This window comes from Aptenodytes forsteri, unplaced genomic scaffold (genome assembly GCF_000699145.1).
Source record: "Aptenodytes forsteri isolate BGI_AS27 unplaced genomic scaffold, ASM69914v1 Scaffold69, whole genome shotgun sequence".
NCBI classification, from domain to species: domain Eukaryota; kingdom Metazoa; phylum Chordata; class Aves; order Sphenisciformes; family Spheniscidae; genus Aptenodytes; species Aptenodytes forsteri.
This window is the reverse complement of record NW_008795885.1, coordinates 3251637-3275131: the sequence shown is the minus strand read 5'-3', so window position 1 is coordinate 3275131 and position 23495 is coordinate 3251637. Positions and strand designations below refer to the sequence as shown.

Here is a 23495-nt window from a genome sequence, read left to right as displayed (position 1 = left end):
AATTTCTATCTTTCTCAAGCTATAGTAGCAGTTGCTTCTGTTTGACAGTTCCGACTTCCTCTACGTTGTTTTTGGGATACCAATTCACCCCTGTGGGCTACATAAAACCCATGAGTTAAGTGGATTGGAAATGATCACTGAAACCATGGTCTTCTGTAGTCCTCGGAGATTGGTTTAGCTGCGATTGGTATTGTCGTGAGGAAAAGTAGAAATTAAAATTCAGCAAACCTGGGTTTAAAAATAGCAGGAAAGGTATTTCTCCAACTCCAAAAAAACTGCAAGCTTGGTTTATTATTACCTTGATCGGCTGCATAATATGGTACTTCAACTAAACTTGAAGTAGAGAGAAATACTGTAAGGATAACAACTGGAGTTCCTGCTTGTTTTTTCAGAAAGACTTACTAATTTTATCAGAAGAGCAAATGCTGAAATTATGTATCTTGCAATGTCTGATTTTTCAGTACTGAATATAAGCAAGTTACTAATGCAAAGTCTAAGCATAAGTTAGTTTTTGGTTTGGAAAAAAGGGAAGGAGGTTTAGAGAAGAGTAATTAATTTTTAGTGATCCAACATGTAATTATTGGATGCCCTTGAAAGCTTAGGGTTTCTGTTAGGGATTATACTCCCTGAAGATACCATCTGTTCAGGAGTTTTGCTCATGGGTCTTTGTTCTTAAAGTGCAAGACTGGCAGGAGTAGCTTTTAAGAGTTGTTTTTTTTTTTAAACTAGAGAGCAACAGCTAATGCCAAGTTTTATGATGGCTATTCTAAACTGTTAATTCCTTTTCAACAAGAAAAGCTGTAGAATCTTAAGCTTCGGTGTGTAATACCTGTTTCATAGTGTGGTGGAACAAAGGAAAAGTGAGGTAGAGGGAGGAATAGGTGGGTGTAAGGGGCACTGATTACTAAAATAGTTATGCTGGTAAACATTAAGAATGGTGTTAAGCATTAGGACTGCCTCTTAGTTTTTATGAGTGGCTAACTGGACTGTACCCTTGAAAAAAAACCTCAAAACTCTCAGGACTGGCAGGAGTAGCTTTTAAGAGTTGTTTTTTTTTTTAAACTAGAGAGCAACAGCTAATGCCAAGTTTTAATGATGGCTATCTAAACTGTTAATTCCTTTTCAACAAGAAAAGCTGTAGAATCTTAAGCTTCGGTGTGTAATACCTGTTTCATAGTGTGGTGGAACAAAGGAAAAGTGAGGTAGAGGGAGGAATAGGTGGGTGTAAGGGGCACTGATTACTAAAATAGTTATGCTGGTAAACATTAAGAATGGTGTTAAGCATTAGGACTGCCTCTTAGTTTTTATGAGTGGCTAACTGGACTGTACCCTTGAAAAAAAACCTCAAAACTCTTTAATTTTTCTTCCCCCTTCCTCTGTTTTCCATGAACACAATGTCTGACAGACTGTTGAAGTGGATAGTATTAAAAAGTAGAAAGGAGGACAGATTCCGAGGTGGTCTAGGGAAGCAAGAGAACAAAGATCTGTACACTAGGTTGTTGTTGCAGCAACCCTCCTTTTTGTTATTGCCTCCAGTGTTCTGTGGAAGAGGGCTCTCAGTGTTAAAGGCTGCAAATCGGAACTCTTGAGAGGTGGGCACAGAAAGAAAACTGGCTTGTTCCAAACTCCTCTTTAACCTTTTAGCACACTGTATCTGAGTTGACTAGGGCTAGCTCTATTAAATGAAAACAGTCTGTATCTGCAGGTGACCTGTGGGGGCATTCTTGAATGTAAATCTGTTACCTCTTTTGCCTAGCAAAGGGACTCATTTGTAGTAAATTTAACAGCATTTTATGAAAAATGTCAAGTACATTCCGATATCCTCATTGAGGAAAAAAACTGCATAGTCCTAGCTATTTTTGAGATCTTAACATTACAGTGAGTAAGGTGTATCATTTAAATTGTGACCAGCTGGGGGGGCAGTGGTTTTCTTCACTCTTGTATTAGGTCTGGCTGAGATGGAGTTAATTTTCCCCATAGCAGCCCTCATAGTGCTGTGCTTTGTATTGGTAGCTAGAAAGGTGTTGATAACACACCAGTGTTTTGGCTACTGCATCAAGGCTGTGTCTCCACCATTTCCCCCTGACCCAGTGGGCTGGGGGTGGGCAAGATCTTGGGAGGGGACATAGCTGGGCCAGCTGACCCAACCTGACCAGAGGGACATTCGATGTCTGCTCAGAAATAAAAGCTGAGAGAAAGGCCGGGGGGGGGGGGGGCATTCATTACTAAGATGTTTGTCTTCTGGAGCACCTGGTAGGCATACTGAAGCCCTACTTCCTGAGAAGTGGCTGGGTATCACCTGCTGATGGGAAGTAGAGAATAAATCTCTTGTTTTCCTTTGCTTCCGCATGCGGCCTTTGCTTTTGCTTTATTAAACTGCCTTTATGAGTTTAACCATGAGAGTTTTTTCCATTTTATTTTCTCTCCCCCTGTCCTGCTGAGGAGGGGAGTGATCGAGCAGCTTGGTGGGCACCTGGTGTCCAGCCAAGGTCAACCCACTGCAACTCTTGCCAAGGAGACAAATACAGGAGAGAAATTAAAAGAGGCACATTAAGGAGGGAGCATCTGCCACAGTGGCTCTGCATCTGTACGTTTGGTTTGACAGCTTATGTAGTCTACTGTTGTTTTCTGGTGATTTTCAGGTGAGAAAGGAAACTGTAGTATGGATATATATTGGAAGTATAAAACTTACACTGACAACTTTTTGCTACCAGGAAAAATACTTAATCTGGAGAAGCTGTATCCTCAAGTGGATTTTAATTGGTACTACACCTGTTTTTACCAGATGGTGTTGTCAAATGAATCTGTGTTTTTGAAGGCTTTGCTCCTTTGTGTAATGTAAATAAGACACACCGGCAACCATGGAATGCCCTAAAAATTCAAGTTTTACTTGACTTTTAAATAACCTGGACACAAGTATTGACACAGCCATCTATCAAACTCAATTTAAAATAAAGCAGTTGCTTCATGAATACTTAATGTACATAGAACATATGCATCACATTGATATGTTTATGTATGTTGTTTTCAAACATCTTTCTAGGGAGCTTTGAATTAAACAGGCTTTCCCAAAAGAAAATGTGCTCTCTCTTCAGTTCAATATTCACCTGTATAAAGATGATTGATTTGGCAACTTAAATGGTAGTGACTTTTTTTTTTCCCCCCAACTAACATCTTCAATATAATGAGCTTGATTAAATACAAGTTGCAAGGTTATGGATATTGGTAAAAAGTGCAGTGTAGAAAACAGCAGGTCAAGGCTAGCTCCAAATGAAAGAAACTAGCTAACAAGCAAGGGGACTAACATGGGGTATACAAAAATGCTTTTGCAGTGTGGTTTGCAAGCCCTCTTTATTGTATAAAATAAATGTTTTGCAAAGAGGTATATCTATGTTGTAGGTGTTGCTCATTAATAAGTGAGAGTTCCATAACTTACCTATTCTTAGGACTTACTGAAGTCTCAGAAGAGCTAAATGCAGAGGCAAAGTTAAAGCTGGTGGCCTGGGAGAGATTCAGCAGACTAGAAGCAGAATTGGGATGAGAATGTCTCAAATATCAGTCCTTTGTCCATGTGAGGACAGGTCTGTAATGGCATCCAACCCCAGGGTGAACTTTGCCTGACACGGTTATACATCTGTCTTTTGCCTGACTCAGCAGGAGGTACAAGCATTTTGGACTGACATCCAAACCCCAGGTCTGAAAACATAACTTGCTTCTAGGCAGTGAAAGCCCCAAGAAAGCTGGGGAAGGGCAGCAACAGTGGAAAGGGCAAGGTGTAGCTCAGAGTTGTGAGAGGCCAGCCACTTGCAGGTGTTTTAGGGATGGTTTAGGGCTACAGAGCATAGCTGTGGCACAGTAGGTGCTTTCAGCGATCACTTGTAGGTTTCTCTCACATAAAAATAACAAGATCACAAGAAAAGGTGCCTTTCCTCAAATGATTGAGGAAAAGAAGCTTGAAGGGCAAGGAAGCTCACATATATGGAAGAAGTTTCTTTTTCTGTACTATTAGCTGACAATGACATCCTTGTCCTAGTTTTGCCTTGTTCTGGCACTGACACTTAACATGTAATACAGGCGTTAAGCTTAGTCTTTGTTTTGGACAAAGGCTTGCTAAAGCCTGCTTCCTACATAGTCTCATTGCAGATAAGACCACTAACTCAAATCCACAACTCTTTCTGTAAATTTCTCATTTAAATGCAAAAAAGTTGGCTTGATTACAAAACAACTCTCCTGTGACTTGCGAATTGAAACCTATCAATATTAGACTAGATAGAAGCCTACTTGCTGATGTAGTGGGATAAGTAAAATACCACACACTTGGCTGATGATATCCAGCAATAATACACAAAAGCCCACAGGCAGATGACAACATACAGGAAAACATGAGGTTGGATATAAACCTTACAAGTAGTTTTCTTCTTGATCAATATTTGACGATTGGCAAGATACGGACACTATGTACAGATAATTCTCAAATAATAACAACACAAATCCTCCTAAAGTAGTAGGTATGTTCTACTTGCCTGTGCCTGAGTAAGGAATGCAGAATAATGGTAATGATTTAGAAAGCAACAAACTACAAGCCAGTGCATAATGCTCCAGCTTGGAACACCTTGAAGAAATAAGGAGTGGTTTTCATTGCAGACACTGTAACCAGTTCTTGTGTGGTTTGTCGTATTTCAGTAGTCTCCCAAAATATTGTGACGCTCTAGATTAATCTGTATCACCACAATCTTTGCAACAGTGATGGGGTTTTTTTGTGTTGTGTTTTGTTTGTTTGTTTGGTTTTTTAACTGGTGATTGTGAGAATACTACACAAGGTCATAAATAGATCCTAAAGGATCACTTTAAATTGAAGCAATATGACAATGAAACCATTTAACAGACTTTTACAAAACAGTTTGAGCAAAGACTTTAAGCCAAGCCCAACAATGTCCTAGGATGAAATCCATAGTAAATTCAGAAAATGCTGAAGAACCTCCATGAAAACAGAATTTTTATCACAGAGGGGTTCTAAGGTCTTTCCTTCCCTTAGATTTGTTCACTGAGATTGAAGAAGCAGAACTGTCCAAAATAAGTGATCAAAGAAAAATACTTATGAAGTGAATCTGCCTTCCCTGTCACGATGCAGCATCTCCCAACCTGCAGACCAATCCATACTGTGATAGGAATATACAAACTGTATGGCTACCACCCTGGCTACTACCTGACCACCTCAGACCATGAAGCAATAAAGAATCAAAAAAATGAAGTGGAAAATAAAACACATCATACAAGGTTTCAGTTCTCAGTTTTGTTAGTTAAAAATGTGTATTAGTAATCCCATGCCTCTTGTAAAGCATAAGTTAGATGCCTTATGCTCACTCCAGTTCTCAAACAGTATTGCTCTTCTGACAGGGCTGCAGTCCCCTGATATGGTGTTGCTAGGGGTAGAAAACACAGGATCACTGCCGGTCGCTGAAGGCGGTGGGGGTTGAGTTTAAGGACAACAGATGTAAAAAGGCACACGAACTACTACAGGCATTTCCAATGCTGTTTGACAAATTCAATATTTAGTTTGGGGATTACACTTAGCAAGAGTTACTTTCACAACACAAAGATTTTACTAAGCTTCTTAATAAGTTAGCAATGCCAGAAGGCTCATCCATGTACTGACTGTAGACAAATGGGAGGCGGAGGAATGACTTCAGCTATTTGTACAAAGTGACAGGACAGGAGAAGAGCTAGGCATCACTTCAGATACATACTAGAAGATAACCCACTCAATGTGCAGCATCATTAAAACTTACTATTACTACCATGACAATAGAAAAAAAATTGCAATTATCATACCTGAAATACTGCCTTTGTCATTTTATCATAGTAGAAATGGCTCAGAGAAAAGTATAGCAAGGTACTAGCATTGATTATTTCATATGAAAAGAGATTAAGGCAGACTTTGCTAATCTAGTTTTAAAAAAAAAAAAAAGCTATTTGCTACCTGTCTTAAATCCTACTCTACAAGTTTCATTTAACCAGTACTTAAGTGTCTTGCTAAGCAGTCTTGATACGGTAAGTCAGTACACATTCTCCAGGTTTTTTTCCAGTGTGGTTTACTATAAGGTGATAGATGGATGCATTTCTACGGTATGGAACGTTCAATTAAATAGTCCCTTTACATAAAAGGACATTCAAACTTGAGAACACTTAAAACTGCCAAGAAAAAATAATAAGTCTGTACCACCTCTGGAACTCTCTGCTACAGGGTGTTACTGAGTCTATTATTTTTGAGCTAAAACAGGTTGAGTCAACATTTGTACTAACAACACGAGCATCTGTTGTTGTGCTAGGTTAAAATAAACCTTGTAAGAGCTATCAGTCCTTATGTCTCAGGACACAAGTTGATCCCCATATAAAATTGCGAAGATAATTCTCCCCATATCACACTGTATTGCACAATTGGCCAAAAATACAACTATTTTGCTTCTCTTGAAGCATCTGGTCCTGATCATGTCAGTTAGCAGTCATTTTTTGGAAAAAGGCTATTCAGTTACAGACCAGACCATAAAGCCTGTTTTCTTGCAGCAATTTTTTTTTGTTCATTTTTTGGAAATGTAACTGCTGATCATTCAGTTTTACTATGACTTTTCTTTTTGGTTGTCTAATTAGGCAGCTTCTCCTCGATCAGTCACACCACTAGAACGGTGTCGGTGGTAAAAGCATTGCTTGGCCTTCCCAGCAAGCAGTCTGTGCTTCTGAGTGTTCTGAAGAAATTGCTACCATGTCGACTTCAGTTCCTTCCCTTGCACACACACACAAATTCTCAGTTTCCAAAGACTAAAATCCATTCACCATCTTCAGTTACAGCAGTCAAGTCTCCACCTTGAAGCGTGACACCTGTACAGTTTTTATGATCTTACTGGTGGATTTTCCATCAATGTTGTTAGCAGATAGCTGAGATGTTTCTTCTATTAGGCTGTCTTTAGATCCATTCTGTCTCTGAAGGGAACAAATTAAAACGTGTTGTTGAAAAGGTAGAGCAGAATTTAAATACTGTATTTTGATAACTGCTGCTATGACAGCCTTAGGCTAAGGATATAGCAATTTATATATATATATATACACACACACACACACACAGAGAAAGGAATATTAGTCTCTACATTTATTTGATCAAACAGAACTTTTTCCCCCTCTTGCCTCCTCCCTCCCCTGCCAGCTGCTGCCCCTTTGTGCTATTTGGATTCATATTCCCTATTCAGGAAAGGCCACAACTAATTATTTGATATTTAGCAAAACACTGCAAGCAAGCGCTCACAAGGAATTCACGGGCACTGTTGTGAGGGGGTCTGCGGCAGAGGGAGAAGAGAAGTATTTGTGGACACTGAACATTGTTACATTAATTCCTTCCAGGGCATGAACTTAAGCCACACTATGTTGGGTAAGAATGGAAATAAGCCAATGTGAATTTTGAACAGGACTCAATCACACAAGTTACCTATTTCTACAAAGTACATAAATGTGCTTAGCCTTAAGTATACCAACTTCCCCTTCACTGCTGGAGCAAGTCCTTACAGAAACATGAAGGACAGCTCATCTTTTTCAATTTCCATCATATGCAGGAATACAAATATCCTTGAACGTCATTCCTATCAAAGAACAGGTAGTCTGTTAGCTAGCCTTAAAGTGAAAAATATCTGTTTATTGTTTTAAAATTGTTCAAGCTTAAGTTATTCTAACTGCTTATAAGATAAAATATGACGTCTTTTGCTGATTGTATTCTGTGCAGTTTCCACACTACATACAGTATCAGCATGCAGTTTTGGTATATCCACATGCCAGATTAACAGACGTGGTGACTGGTGTGGGAAGTTAGGTAGAAATGTGTCTGGAATCCTCCCTTCCATGTTTTGGTTTTCCTTTTGTGTGCTTGTACAACAGCCCTGCAAGTGCTTTTTGAATATCATTTGCTTCTCACATTTTCAGCTTAATAAAACTATCGAAGCTGAGAGATATGGTGCCATAATTTATGATGAAAGCAAGTGATTACATTTAAAAAGACAAGTTCTATCCTTTTTAGATTTGAGTAACGTAAAAAACTATTCAGCATTATGATGAGAGATATGGTGCCATAATTTATGATGACAAGTGATTACATTTAAAAAGACAAGTTCTATCCTTTTTAGATTTGAGTAACTAAAAAACTATCGAAGCTGAGAGATATGGTGCCATAATTTATGATGAAAGCAAGTGATTACATAAAAAGACAAAAGTTCTATCCTTTTTAGATTTGAGTAACGTAAAAAACTATTCAGCATTTGGGGGGAAAAAAAAAGAAAAAAAGAAAAAAAAGCAATGCTTCAAGCCCAAGCAACAAAACTCTAAGAAAAAGATCTAAGAAGAGGTGAATAAATGATAGTAGGTTATGATTACGACTGCATCCTAAGCACACTTGCATATTTTAAGAAATTGTGAAAGTTGATTCTTCTCCCGTGGAGAGCAGGGTATTATCTTAAGGAAGCACCAAACTCAAACTGGGAAAGAGTCCTCCAGCAGCAGAAGCAGATGTTTGCAGGGGCATATGCTACAGAAGTACATATATTAGGAAATATAAACAAAGTAGTCAGACTGCAAAATGTAAAATTTCAAGTCACGCTGCTGCTGAAAAAATAGCAGCCAGCTTTAATTTTCACTGAAAAATGAAGATCTAATTTAAATAAAGCACTAGTCACCGCCCTTCCCTCCAAAAAAGGAAAATTGCAAAGGATGCACAATTACTAACCTGTTGAGTCAACTGGATGCTGGGACCTCTAGCATCTGAAGATCGTGTAACAGGCAGTGGAGGCACCAGATCAGTTTTTGCACTGGAATTACAATATTACAGAATGGATGTTGCTGTAATGAAGTAAACCATAACTGTACACAGGAAGAATAATGAAACTGACCCAGAAAGCTACATAGATCTGAAAGGCAAAATCCAAAAGGTTTATCACCTGACTTTAGACATCCGAAAGCTATCATGCTGATCCTCAGTAGTCAGTGGACACCTTTGGGGCATAGGTCATCCCATCCCTTCTCAAGGGGCCTGTTTCCTCCTGGTCTACAGAGCCAGCCAAACTTAATGCAAGATGAGTCTCACCTGAAATCATGGGTGTGCCACACCTCCTTCAGGGTGCCATCCAGCTAAAACTAGCCTCCCAAGTGAGTGATATCATCAGAAGAATGCTTCTGATATTTAAGAGCATAATAAAACTGAGAACAGGGCTGTCACTTTTCCATTCATAAGTACACCCTTTACAAATCAGTCTTCTAGGAAAGACTGATCCACCCATTGCTGACGAGGGTTGTACTAGAGTTCCCATGAAACAAATTACAGAGTTAATACAGATGACATCTTAACTCCATTAAGGATGAAGCTATCTGGAAAGCAACTCATGAGTTCTCATCCCTGAGGCAACTTCATGACCCACCACTGAAGAGCAATACAGGTTTATTTTGGCTTTTTCAGTTTTTCCCCCCTCCAAGTAGATCAAGCAAGCCTCTGTGACCCAAAATAGACCAGAAATGTTTTTGTACTTGTTTGAGTCATTTAGCTCTGAAGACCTACTATTTAGAGGGTTGCCTAAATCCTATGCCAGCAAACAACCACATTTATGCCACTTCTAACCTAACCATGACCTCTGAACAACTTTTGGGTCACACTAAACCAGTCCACTGCTAATAACCAATTCACGTACTTCACTTCAGACAGGACAGATCTTTCACCGTCAGAGCACTGCGACCGCCGATACTGACGGTAGCTTCGAGGGGAATGTGAATGCCTAATGCGGATCGGGTCGCCTTGAGTCCTAAGAGAGACACAGAATTCACAACGGCAGGTTAGTAAACCAGATCTTCGGCACAAAAACATAAATTCAACTGCAAACTGAGAGATCCTCCCATTTCTTATTAAAGTATAACAGATGGCTTCTTGCACTGGCTGAATTTAAAAGGCTGATGCTTTCCTTACAAGTCTGTACTTGGAATTCAATGCTTTAAAAGTGCAAAGGTCACAAACTGGCATGCCCATATTTGAGAATGAAATTATTTAATAAAGAATGCATTAACATAGAGAGCTTTAACATCAGCCTTTTCTGTTTAGTGGCATTGTGGAAGCACATTATAATGCAAACCAGGATCCCACTTCTGCCACATGCAGCTGCTTGCACTGACACACAGCATCCCAAATGGGCAATTATCAATTGAAATAGATGTCCGTTCTTAAGGAAATAGCTGTGCCCTGGCAGCTGCCCATGACAAGCAAGGAAAGGGGCTGAAGAGGTCAAACAGTGCTTTAGATGATCGGAATAAAAATTTAAAAGGAAGCAGAAGGTTAGGAAATAAATGGATTTGCTTGTTTGCATTCAGTTCTCTCTGATTCTGTAGTGTATAACATAAAACAGATTGATGGATGGCATAGGGAGACATACAGAACATACAGACATCTGGCAGGTTCATGAGTGTGTGGGAGAGAGAGGGAGAGATGAAGATGATTTTTTTTGTATTTTGGAAAGAGAAAATATTAGGTTTTAAAATTATTAATTATCCTCACCCAACCCATCCTAGCAAGCATTTGCAGTAGATAAAAGCTTAGAGATTATGTGCAAACCCAATCCTATTTCAGTATGACAGAGTTCACAGTAAAATAAGAAAAGTGGGCTTTTATATTCACAAAGAAAAATCCTGACATAAACTTACTCTATTTTAGTGTATGGAATTTCTTTCAATTGCTCCTCAGACAGGCCAGATGGATCCACAAGCTCCTTCCTAGAAAGGATTAGGCAAAGTAAAAAATGTAGCAGTAGCTACAAACTGCAAAACCATTCTTATTTTTATTATATTAGGCTGAAAAGATTTACTGAAACAAGCTGTTGTCAGCCCTGAAGCTATCTTGACATCAAAATAGGAAACCTATTAAGAAATGTTTCTAACTTCACCTTGATTGCTTCAACTGCGTGTCGCATCCTGTTCCACCTTCCTCTCACCTCCCTGCAAATCTGGTCTTGTTGCTTCACAATACATATGAACATTGTGTATACTGAACATCGAATATGCTTTGGAATAGCTAACTATCTTCCTAACTGGTTGTTCTATAGCATGTGGGGCCTCATCCTAAAAGTGTCAGTATTACAAACAAGGACATTTTGGAAGCCCCAGAGGAATAAATCGCTAAAATGCTCTATTCTTCTTTAATAATTCATCTACATACAACAGTCATCTGTATTCAGTGCATTCAGTGATCTGCAGTATCTTCTACACATAGCAGGTCATTAATACCCGCATAATTTACTGTGGCATATAACTAAATCAAAACCTAATGCCTTATAGCCACAGTGCAGGGGATGTGAGTACATTAGAGACAAACCAAGCAGTCACTCGGACCCTACAAGCACCGTACTTACTGAATATGTTTCCACAGTTCTTCTTTAGCTTGTACATCTGGGCTTCTCCTATAAATACCAACAAAGACAACAAAGGCGGAACTGTGAAAACCATCATCTGACGTGTTGCTGTTCAAATAACTTTTAACAGCACAGACCATGCACAGAAATCATGGTAAATGTAATCCACCCGTGACTTCAATTTTAAGGTTTGTTATCTCAGAAAATGCATTAAACTTCATCGCTTTATTTCAACTGAAAAGTCACTTCTTGAATGACAGGCTCTCAATCACAATTCCTGTTCCACTAGCCTTCAGCAAGAGTATGTATAAAATATAAACAACAGAACTTCCCAAGCCAAATCAGTGCCCAGCTACTGCCACGCCTTATCCAGCTGAGGACAATGTGTTTTGGAATAACACTTTTGTAAAAGGCCCACAGAAATGTCCTGTGGCCCACAGAGCCCTCTGTGGGCAGGAGGAGGGACAGGCCACACCAGGCTGACACACCAGTAATCCCTGGCCATTCCCACTGAGCACCAGTAAAGAGGACCGGTTGCTCAGCTGTGATCACAGCACAGCCTCTCACTTTCTGGTCATTTCCAAGAAGGGTTTCTGCTCACTTCATTTACCTTTGTGATGTCCAGGACAAAAAAAAACAACAGCAGCAACCATGCATACTCACTCACACAAATATTTTAGCAATTATTTCATTCACAGAGAAAGTACTTAGCCAAAATTGTAATTTTCCTGTTGCAGACATAAAGATGTAGTAAAGCAAGCCCGAATGGCATGCCTCACATTTTCCACTGAGTTACAAAAGATACCATCTCCAAACTGGATCCCCTTTATTTTTATTTTTGTTATCCTATTTTATTGCAGGGTTAGTGCAAAACCACCACTGTTGCTGAAGTTGCACCTAGAATTCACCAAAACCCGTGCAGGGTAATAGATTAAATAAGCATTTTACACAGTGGCAGGGACTACCTTTGCATGGAGAGATAATTCTTTTCACTGGGGTTATATAAACTCTGTGTCACCAGCTAGACTGTTCCACACCATCTGAGATGTGAGCGATGCAACTTTTAGACAGATTCAGCATGCATAAATGCTCCCACTGAAGTCACAGTTTCTCAAAGATTAAGTCTTACATCATCAGATCATACAGCTTGCCTTTTTTTCCTGAAACAAAAAGGCCTATCATATTCAAAGATGCTTTAGGAGTGATATAATCCAAATCTAAATGAAGATCAAGGAGGACAGCAGAGTTCTGCATTTTATAGAATCACGGAATAGTTTGGGTTGGAAGGGACCTCTAAAGGTCATCTAGTCCAACCCCCCTGCCGTGGGCAGGGACATCTTCAACTAGATCAGCTTGCTCAGAGCCCCGTCCAACCTGACCTTGAACGTTTCCAGGGATGGGGCATCCACCACCTCCCTGGGCAACCTCTGCCAGTGTTTCACCACCCTCAGCGTAAAAAATTTCTTCCTTATCTCTAGTCTCAATCTAACCCCCTTTAGTTTAAAGCCATTCCCCCTTGTCCTGTCGCAACAGGCCCTGCTAAAAAGTCTGCCACCATCTTTCTTATCAGCCCCCTTTAAGTACTGATAGGCTGCAATTAGGTCTTTCCAAAGTCTTCTCCTCTCCAGGCTGAACAACCCCTTTCTTCATAGGAGAGGTGTTCCATCCCTCTGATCATTTTCGTGGCCCTCTTCTGGACCCGCTCCAACAGGTCCGTGTCTTTCTTATGCTGAGGGCTCCGGAGCTGGACGCAGGACTCCAGGTGGGGTCTCATCAGAGCGGAGTAGAGGGGCAGAATCACCTCCCTTGACCTGCTGGCCACGCTGCTTTTGATGCAGCCCAGGATACGGTTAGCATCTGTTAAATCAGCTCTCCCTTGCCCAGTGACAGAGCTGTATTAGAAATAATTCTAAACTGCTCTCTAGCACTAACAGTTTTACTGTTTTCTTATTCCACTGTTACTGTGTTTGGCTCGTTTCCAGACTTCAGCCTAGGAATAATGTTCAGAGACATCTCTATTGCAGTAAATGTTTTACAGTTGGTGTAAAGGCAGTTCATTTATTTTTTTTTTTAGATTTTACAGAGGTGCAGAAGTTCTGGGAGATATTAGTTTACTGCTTTATAAATACCAGAGAGAGACAGAAGGGTGAGAAACAACCTTACATTTGTGATTCAATAGTGGGACTATATGAACTAATCCATAATCTTCTCAGGCTCCAAGGTGGCAATGGCTTTCCAGGCAGATGACGCAGCCACCCCAGATGATTGCCATCCTTGACAGACCACTCCACTGCCTGTTCTGACTGCTCAGGTCCTCATGACGGCAACAGCTATGGCCACGAGCAGCTTGCAGTCCAATTTTTCTCAGGGTTCAGAGCTTTTTGTGGCTTTATGTGTTTGTGTTTATTATAACACATTTAATTTTCTCTGATTTTCACTTCTCCTATCTCTCCTTCTCCCTTCTTGCATTTACTTTTCCTTCTCTCCTTCTTACATCTGTCCATGCGGTTTTTAACTCCCTGATGCAGTAGCTTGGTATGCAGTGGCATTTAACAGCCTTTTTCACCCCTCAGTTTTGAATTGATTCCTCCTTCCATGCAACCTCCTGCTCACAAAATAGCAGCTGCAAACCCTACATTCACCCTGGGGCTGGGAAGATAGGCATCCTCTTCCGAGGCTGAATAATCAGGCAGCAGGGAATGCGAAAGCTCCCTGAAAAACGCCAGCTTCTCCAGGGAGGCTTTGTAATGCTTACAAGCCCTAGTTTGTCTGAGGAAGCAAAGCCTCAAGGTCACTCCCAAACCCAGGATCCCCACAAAACAGAGTATTGTGCACACCACTGCCCATCTGATCAGCTCATGGCTTCTACTGATTCATGGAAATACAACAGTTCAGGATGTGGCCTTAAGTCTCACGTGTCACCAAACATCATGTGAAGCCTCACCTACAGTAAGAAATACTAATTTGTGGGGCAGTGTGGAAAGAGTGGTTAAATAAGAAGTCATCTTTGTTTCTCCATTTTCTAGGAACTGTGTCTCCTGCTTTCTGCAGCCAACTCTGGGCATTTAATTCCATGATCTCTGCCATTCTCCCTCCTTCCACCCCTGCAACTACATTTAATAAGGAAGCCACTGCTGTAAAATACCAGTTTAGCAATATGGCATCCCATGGGGAAGGAAAAAAAAAAAAAAAGAAAAGGGCTGAACACAATGATTCCTCAAAGCAAACTGCTTTTATGAATTCCCATCTTGACATTATTTATTTTCCATCTGTTTAAGAAGTGTTACCATACTGGGATAACCTCACAGCATTTATTCAAGTTAACTCCCCACAAACGAATATCCAGAAATAAGATACAGATAAAGTAACTTAATAAAAATATTTTCCTTCCAAAGGCCTGTTCCTGCTTCCTTTGAAGGCAAAATGAAGAAAAGCTTACAAAAAGAAAGGTCTTGTTAAGGTGAAATGTAGGTATTGCATATACTGCATAGGAAACTCATGTTTGTATAGCTCTTAACAGCCCACAACAAAGCAATCCTTCAATTAAATCTTTAAAGCCAGATCACAATCCCTCTTTCACTTTGTTTTCATCTTTTTACTGTGAATTGTTTTAGAACTCACAGTTTTGACATATAATGTATACTCAGATTGTCCTATTGCAGCATCTGAATCAATAGCTTCTGGACAATTTGTACGCTAATCAGATTGTCTAACGCACAAGAAACCTAATGGGAATTCCCCGTAAGTGATCATTCTCCAGGGGTTTTTTGTTTATTTTTAGTTTGTTTTCACAAGCTCGAACCACTCTACACATTAATAAGGTCTACATTATTTTTTGTGTCTGCATCTGCACCCTTATTAATATTTCAGTTTGAGTCACAAATGGTAAATTTAAATAGCCATGGAATTTTAATGGCCATTCTTCTTAATTAAAAAAAGCCCTTTGGCTACACAGATGTTTTACATGAACTCTTGAAAATAAACCCTGCAGAACTAGAATTGGGAGCTCTCTCTATTTGCTGATTCCTTTAGGAGAAAGAAAGGTCAAATTCTTGTCAAATATTTTTATTCCTGAGACCAAGGAGACACCACCCCACCACCACCAATGATTAATATTACTCATTATCAAACAAATGAAATGCACTGTGCCAAGCACAGTAACAAATATTTCAGCCATTACTTCACGCTTCCAAAGTGAACCTCTAGTTAAGCTGACTGCAATAAGGAACTTAATGTAAAAGACTTATCTGTACTACTAAAATGAAGGTTTTGTATCAATTGTTAAATGTGCAAATTGAAATTACCATATGACCAGATTTAAAAAACAAAAACAACCATACCCTACACCCTAGGGAATCACGTTTCCTCTGCCTCTGACCCACATCCAGTCATGTAAGCAAACAACTGAGCCAAACTAAATTAAATAAATGCTCTTATTACCTACTGCAGGTTAACAGTTAAATGCCTTTTACTAAACTTTTTTTAAAGCACTTTGAAAGGAATCCCCATTTTACTTTTTTTAGTTCCTGCCTGCATATATTAAGGATCTCTGCCATACTTGGGAGGTTTGGGCTTATTTCATTGCTTTGCTTTTGCTTTTTCAAACTGAAGAGTGAGACAAAAAAGAGGAATATTTTCATCACTAACACAATAGGGAAAAGAAATGAGAAGCCATCCAAAACCTTCAGGATTTACTCATTTCTTTGCTTCCTCTGGGACCATTCCTTATTAAGTAAGATGCTACAAGTTTATGTTTTTTGCTAATAGTAATTTAAATAAAATACAACTCAGAATGTCACTGTGCTGGAAAATAAAAGCCATTTCGTAAGTTAAATCAGCCACAAGAGGGAGCCCGAGCTGTCCAAGCAATGAAATTTACTGGGCCTATGGGAAAAGAGAAAAGTTGGCTATAAATTTAATCTAACCATTATTAACTGAGTACATTTCCTAGTTTACAGCACTTTCTGTATATAGTAAAAAAATGTAAATCAAACTTAATCAGCTATATTTTGTGGATTCCATACAAGTGAGCTTTAATATTCCTGATTTTTAGTCATATATCATTGTGTAATTACACTTAATAACATTTGACTTTTGTGCAGCTGAAAGTGGACAAGTCTGTACAAAGCCAGTTAAAGTAGAAATTCCAACATTTGGAATTTTCATGGCAAATTCTATTTCTCATAAAAGAATGAAAACTGTACACTATGAAACTGGAGACAGAAATGAGTTCTAGCAACACGGGCAACCGAAAACAGAACTTAAGTGGATTTTAATACTGGAAACGTCAGTGCAGATTACAGTTTCAATCGGTATGAATGGAATAATCATTTAAGGCACTATACAATTTCTCTTGGCAAGTCTTAACATGAAAGGTAAATTTAAGAAAAGACATTAATGGGAAGTATCTATGTAAGCGTGTTACAGAGGCCACACATTACACCATCAGCACCAGGGCCGAACAACTCATCCATTTTAGCCAGGCAGTGAGGGTGGGGATACAGCTTCAAAGACTGCTCTCTCCTGCCTTCTCTCCCAGTGCCTCACAGCTGCTCTGCTGGCACTCTTCAACACCCCCGGAAACTGGAGACAGAAATGAGTTCTAGCAACACGGGCAACCGAAAACAGAACTTAAGTGGATTTTAATACTGGAAACGTCAGTGCAGATTACAGTTTCAATCGGTATGAATGGAATAATCATTTAAGGCACTATACAATTTCTCTTGGCAAGTCTTAACATGAAAGGTAAATTTAAGAAAAGACATTAATGGGAAGTATCTATGTAAGCGTGTTACAGAGGCCACACATTACACCATCAGCACCAGGGCCGAACAACTCATCCATTTTAGCCAGGCAGTGAGGGTGGGGATACAGCTTCAAAGACTGCTCTCTCCTGCCTTCTCTCCCAGTGCCTCACAGCTGCTCTGCTGGCACTCTTCAACACCCCCGGCCCTGCCCTGCCTTGCCCTGCCCTGCCCTGCCCTGCCCTGCCTGCCAGGCACACTGATGCTGGCGCTGCTTTGGACGGTTGCTTGGATGGCAGATTAGGCTGGACACAAAACACAATACAAAACAGTGTGTCTATACCCCAAAAACATGCCATTAAAAGAAAAATATAAATTAAAAGAAATCAGCATTTTCATTAGTTTGAGAAAATTAATTTTAGAAGCTCACAACTTCACCATGTCAAAACCGGCTGTCAGCAGGAATGGCACTGCCTGGCAGCACGGCTCCATCATGGAAATCCTGACATCGGGATGCAATAAATCACTGACTGCTGCTTGCCAGTGGTAATTTGACATGGAGACATCAATAGCTGGTCTCATCTGGAACAACACCGCAGACATTATACGATTAACAAGTGTGCACGCATTTCACAAAAATGCCTGCCCCTATCACACAAAATCTGAATGTTTTCACAGACATGCTGCCCAGAAGAGATGAATCACTGTCCTCATTACAGAGCTAATATTCAATGAGCCACAAAACCATCCAGGACTCCATCCAAGGTGATGGAGAGAGCTCCTGACAAGCCCTATTACAAAGCCCTTCCTGTGCCATTTGTACCCTGAAATTCAAATCACTATACGAAGGGAGTTTGACCACAAAGACAAATCTGCTAATGTGAGAACATGCCACGTGAAAGTCTCTGTTCCTCAGCAGCTGACAGCCATCACCATGCCTCCTGCTTTTTAACATGCTACAGCAGCCTTAGTTTTCCCGTCAAAGAGGGTAAGGGTTACATACGATCGAGATCTGTGCCTGGATCGCCGGTAGTTTGGATCCGCCTGGTTTTTCTCCTTTTGTCGCCGTAGTACAGCTTCCCACTGAGGAGCCGAGTCAACCATGTCATTCTCTTGCCGTAATCTGCAAAAGAAGTACTAGGAGTTTAGTCTGAGGTCTCTGACACAGGATGCTCTGAGAAGCAATGGGGTATTTTCTTCCCCACAAAAATCCAGCTCCTGCAATGCAATACTTAAATTTTTTATCTTGCTAAATTTTAAGTAATGTTCCCAAACTATATTAAAATGTAAAAATCTGTATCAAAGAAAACTCACAGATTTGCTATTTAGAAACAGAAAAATGAGATGACCCTTTAAAAACAGGACTACAAATTGAATTCAATTTGTCTTCCCAGCCCAAGCCAAACATCTACAATTTTTTCTCTGCTTAAGTGTTCAAGTCTACCTCGTCTACAGCAAGTGTAAGCCCAACATCATGATACAACACTCTACAACTTTTCCAAATACTTTGTTGCAGCACGCACCTTCCTAGGATCCAGGGAAAATCCCCCAGGGATGCCCTTGGTGAGTTCCTGCTCAGAGGAAATGATCCCTTCACTCTGACCTGCAACAAAGCCCAGGATGCATGCAGATCTCCCCGGCTGCCCCAGACACATATAATCCCGCCATTGTCACCCCTTCTGCGCCACACCCTGTGGTTTCTACCCCTGTCTCTGCTTATGTGCTTCTAAACAACATGTATTTTTTATTTCTGCATTTTTGGTTGGCTTTTTTTAAATCCATGAATCTGTTATTGGAATGTAGTACAGATTAAACCAAATGTCAAAATCCTATAAATTCACCATGTTTGTTAGTAGGCTGAAGTAAGTCTGTGATGACGCAACCACCCAGGGTAGCCAGGGCAACCTGCCAGTGTTTGGCCATTCGAAGTTCTACAGACGCTTCACAGTTTTGGGGTTGCAGATATGAGTGGTGTGATGATATGCTAAGGTGGAACAAACGGATATGCTTGGTCACAACAGTGAATTTAAAATTCAGCACAGATTTAGACAGAACCCTGGAAAATATCACTCCAAGAGTGGATTCTCTGATAGAATGGTACAACTGGCATACTGAAGAAACCAGAGGAGCTTAACAAAAAATGGGAAGACTGACAGGTAAAACAAACAAACAAGCCAACAGAGATAAAGGGATTACACTGGAGACGTGACTGATAGGAAATGCAAAGCATGCTGTTGTTGCTCTTCACTACAGATGTACCTTTCTTCTTGAGTTTTTAATTGTATCAGGCTAAACTAGCTACGCAGGCTGATGCTTCTCCTTTAATCAGATCTTCTCTCACATGTGTAATGTATTTTGAGCTGGATCCCCAACTAATGTAAATGGCTACAACTCTACCAAATGGCACCAAGCATCCGGAGAAGACCACAACATCAGGTTTTGATTTCTAAGCAAGTCTTTTTAAACCTGTAATCTGGTGACAGGGATTAACATAAACTTCTATCTAAGGATTTTGTAGAAGAACTCACAGAGCAACAAGTAATGAATTGTCTCCACTTTGTGGAGACAGCAATCATCCCACATGGTATAAACACTATCAACTGCCTTGCACATACGGCAGTCAATTGCACAAAAAGAAGACACGGAGCTGCCAGACGAGCGCTGCTGCCGTGGGTGGTGGGTCTGCCCACTTGCCAGTACCTCGCCCCATCTCTCCCAAACAACTCCTAACAGGTCAAGTAGACAGCTGTGCTCTGAAGGAGGCATTCGGATGCTTGCCATAAAATAACTGAGAGCTTCTCATTCTTCTCAGGAAACCCACACAATGAAGCAGAGCACGAGGTCCATACTCCAGCACAGAGCACATGAGATCCTGCACCTCTGTATTTGAAGCCACACTCCCACTCCAACCATGAATGACCTCTCGTGAAGGGAGTAAACACATCATTTCTGCTCCAGTCCATTCTACAAATCTAGTAGATTAGCATCTACTGCTGCATGGCAAGCACAGTCCTTAGCAAATCATCACTCATCTGTTGACTTAGAGATGTTCTTTCCCCATTTCAGGTGATATGATAGCAAGCTACGTTTATGCAATGATAAATTCTCTTAAGCAACTCTGAAGACTTGATTCTTGATACTTCATTCAAAATGAATGAATTTTTAATTCATTCAAACCACGACAGGCAGGAGAAATGGGCTGACAAGAACCTCATGCAGTTCAACAAGAAGTGCAAAGTCCAGCGCCTGGGAAGGAACAACCCCAGGCACCAGTACAGGCTGGGGGCTGCCCAGCTGGAAAGCAGCTTTGCAGAAAAGGACCCGGGCATCCCAGTGGATGCCAAGTTGAAGACAGGTGAAGTGTTGCTATCAGGTTGAGGGAGGTGATCCTTCCCCTCTTGTCAGCACTGGTGAGGCCACACCTGGAGTGCTGGGTCTAGTGCTGGGCTCCCCAGTACAAGAGAGACATGGACATACTGGAGAGAGTCCAGCAAAGGGCCACCGAGATGATGAAGGGACTGGAGCATCTCTCCTAGGAGGAAAGGCTGAGAGATCTGGGACTCTTCAGCCTGGGGAAGAGAAGGCTCAGGAGGATCTCATCAATGTATATAAATACCTGCAGGGAGGGTGCAAAGAGGACGGAGCCAGGCTCTTTTCAGTGGTGCCCAGTGACAGGACCAGAGGCAATGGGCCTGAAACACAGGATGTTCCCTCTGAACATCAGGAAACACTTTTTCACTGTGAGGATGACCAAGCGCTGGCACAGGTTGCCCAGAGTGGTGGTAGAGTCTCCATCCTTGGAGATACTGAAGAGCCATCTGGGAATGGTTCTGGGCAACTGGCTCTAGGTGGCCCTGCTTGAGCAGGTGGGTTGGACCAGATGACCTCCAGAGGACCCTGCCAGCCTCAACCATTCAGTCATTCTATGATTCTAATCAGATGGATCTTCTAAGTAGAGTCAAGTAGAAAACTATGCTCCAGTACACGTTGTCTACTAGTTTAATATATTTTTATCCACACAATAAATTTTGACCACAGCATTAAAAAAAGCAAACAGGTTTCTTCTATGATTGAAACATGCTCATCATAGGTTCTTCTTTAATTTCCTATGAACGTCTGCTTAGGATAAAACATTCATATGATGGAGTGAAACCTCAAAGACTGATTTAGATCAAGGAAAGAGTTTCTCCCTAACCTTCTTCCAGTGTTTTACCTTCAGAAGTTCTCATCTGCATTTCTGTTTTTCTCTGATAATTTGTTTTCATCTGACAAATAGTTCACAGTGATCTATTCTCATGTGAACAATAAATCCTACTCTTCTATGATCAGAATCAGATTCTTTTGGGTAATGTGAGTATTCGGTCATTTTATTCCAATAAAACAATACAACTTTGTGTCTCCTTGTGCCAGGGACTTGATTATTGTGCTGGGAGACAAATTAGTATTAACCTATGCAACAGGTAAAACTTGAGTAACAGCAGTTGCAAGCCTCATTATATTGTCCCATTTAACCCTGTCAGAGCTGGCTCACCTGTGCTAACAGGAAAGCTATTCAGTGCCTGTGCCCTTTCAGCTTATTATATTCCTGCTGTGGCTGCTAACAAAATGCAGAAATTCATTATGACTAGTGGTTTTCCTGCACCTGACGACAACGAACAAGTCTCAGACCTCCAGCTCATTTAGTACTTGTTTACTTTAACACTGATAATGACTTTCGATCTGGTCTGATTTCAAGTGACCACCTAGGAGATGCTGCAATATTAACATTTTTGATGTATCTTACATTTCTGAAAATGTGAAAAACATAAAAACCATCCACACAAATTGATTTTTCTTCATTTTAATTTTAAGCACTTTTCCATGAGGTGAGGAAGGGTTGGTAAAGGCCCTTTTATTCTTCAGAAAATGATAAGCAGTACTTAATCCTTCTTACAATTCAATCTTTATATTGCAAGAAGCTCTTAAAAACATTCTTGTGGTCAGTCTCTAATTTCCTTCACTTGCTTGTGGAGCGCCCTGAACAAGAAGTTTCACAAGAGAAAAAAACTGGCAAGAGTGTTCTAAGAGAAAGGGATACAAAATACCATTTACCTACTGATCACTGAAACTATACTCAGCATTTCATTCAAACTTCAGAGCTCACCTGGAAAACAAATCTTCCATGCACACTAGGTTATTGTTAGCCAAGTATCTCACAAGACTGTGCTCTGATTTAAATAAACTCCAAAGAAATCTCATGGCTCAGCTATGCTTATACCAGCCCACTTGAATGTCACAATGATTTTTCAGCATCTCTTTAACTACTGCAAGTCATGCTTAAAATATTATTATACTACATACTTCTGCAGCACCATCTAGCATCTAATTATTTCTAAGAGCTTCCAAATATCTGAAAATCATTTATCACTCATAGTACTGCATGTGAGACAACAGGAAACTATGGCAACTTTTGCAGACTGCTTCTTAGAAAATTTGTCGTAAACAATTCCTCTTTTGTCCAGTGACAGTTCTCTTATGCTCTGTTTATGCAATATGAAGCAATTCCATGTGCTTTTTAAAAATACATTTTCATAAATAACTCTCAAATGCTGTTATCTCAAGTGCAACGTAAAAGTTGCAGTTTTAAAGGAATTTTTTTGCTACAATAAATCAGTTATTATGTTAACTTTTTCATATCAGCAACAAGAAAAATAGAATATAAAAACCAAAACTTGCTAACATCACTTGATATTAACTACTGTTGTCCTATTAAAAGCTGACGCTGTATACATTTTGGGTTTAAGCCCACACCTTACATTTTGGATAATAAAAATATTTATACAATTAAATGCATGCATTTAAAAACAACACCAAGTTTCAGGTCCATTAAAATGTTTTAACTATTCTCCTCAAAAGCTTATTTTCTGCTAAAATTCTGCACTTGAAATTTTTGAGGTATTGAAGTATATGCTGTGAATATCTTGTCATCACCATTATCCACTTTATTTGCATTAATATTGCAAGTCTTTTGTAAATATGCCCCATATTTGATCTTGCAGTTCATTAATGAGTTCTCAAGCAACAGGAGGCTATGCATTCATTGCACACACCTATGACATATATGTATTTTGGCAATTATCTCTCCTCTTATTCAAAAAAGGACCTTAAGCTGCCTCAGGAGGACTGTACACATATAAAACATGTTAGATTCCTTCTTACTAGGATTATCTCAGAAAGTCCATCTCCGTTTGTTTGTTTCTTGTGTCTCTATGTCTAAAATATATAAAGGTCACCTGTTTCTCTTTTTCCGATGCTCTCTGTTGGAATTTTCTGATTCACTGCCACTGCTGGT

The 23495-nt window shown here is 40.1% G+C and overlaps 1 protein-coding gene across 1 annotated transcript in view; it reads right to left on the bottom strand.

The window, feature by feature from the left end:
- Positions 1–2874: 2874 nt before the first annotated feature.
- EPB41L4A (erythrocyte membrane protein band 4.1 like 4A) overlaps positions 2875–23495 on the bottom strand; it is a 91508-nt gene continuing 70887 nt past the window's right edge. Inside the window, exons 20-25 of the mRNA XM_009284203.1 lie at positions 18168–18287; positions 11421–11468; positions 10717–10785; positions 9717–9827; positions 8762–8843; positions 2875–6978 (exon numbers count right to left, since the gene is read on the bottom strand). Of these exons, the coding sequence (XP_009282478.1) occupies positions 6850–6978; positions 8762–8843; positions 9717–9827; positions 10717–10785; positions 11421–11468; positions 18168–18287 (559 nt within the window). The 3' untranslated portion in view covers positions 2875–6849. The remainder of the gene's footprint in view (positions 6979–8761; positions 8844–9716; positions 9828–10716; positions 10786–11420; positions 11469–18167; positions 18288–23495) is intronic.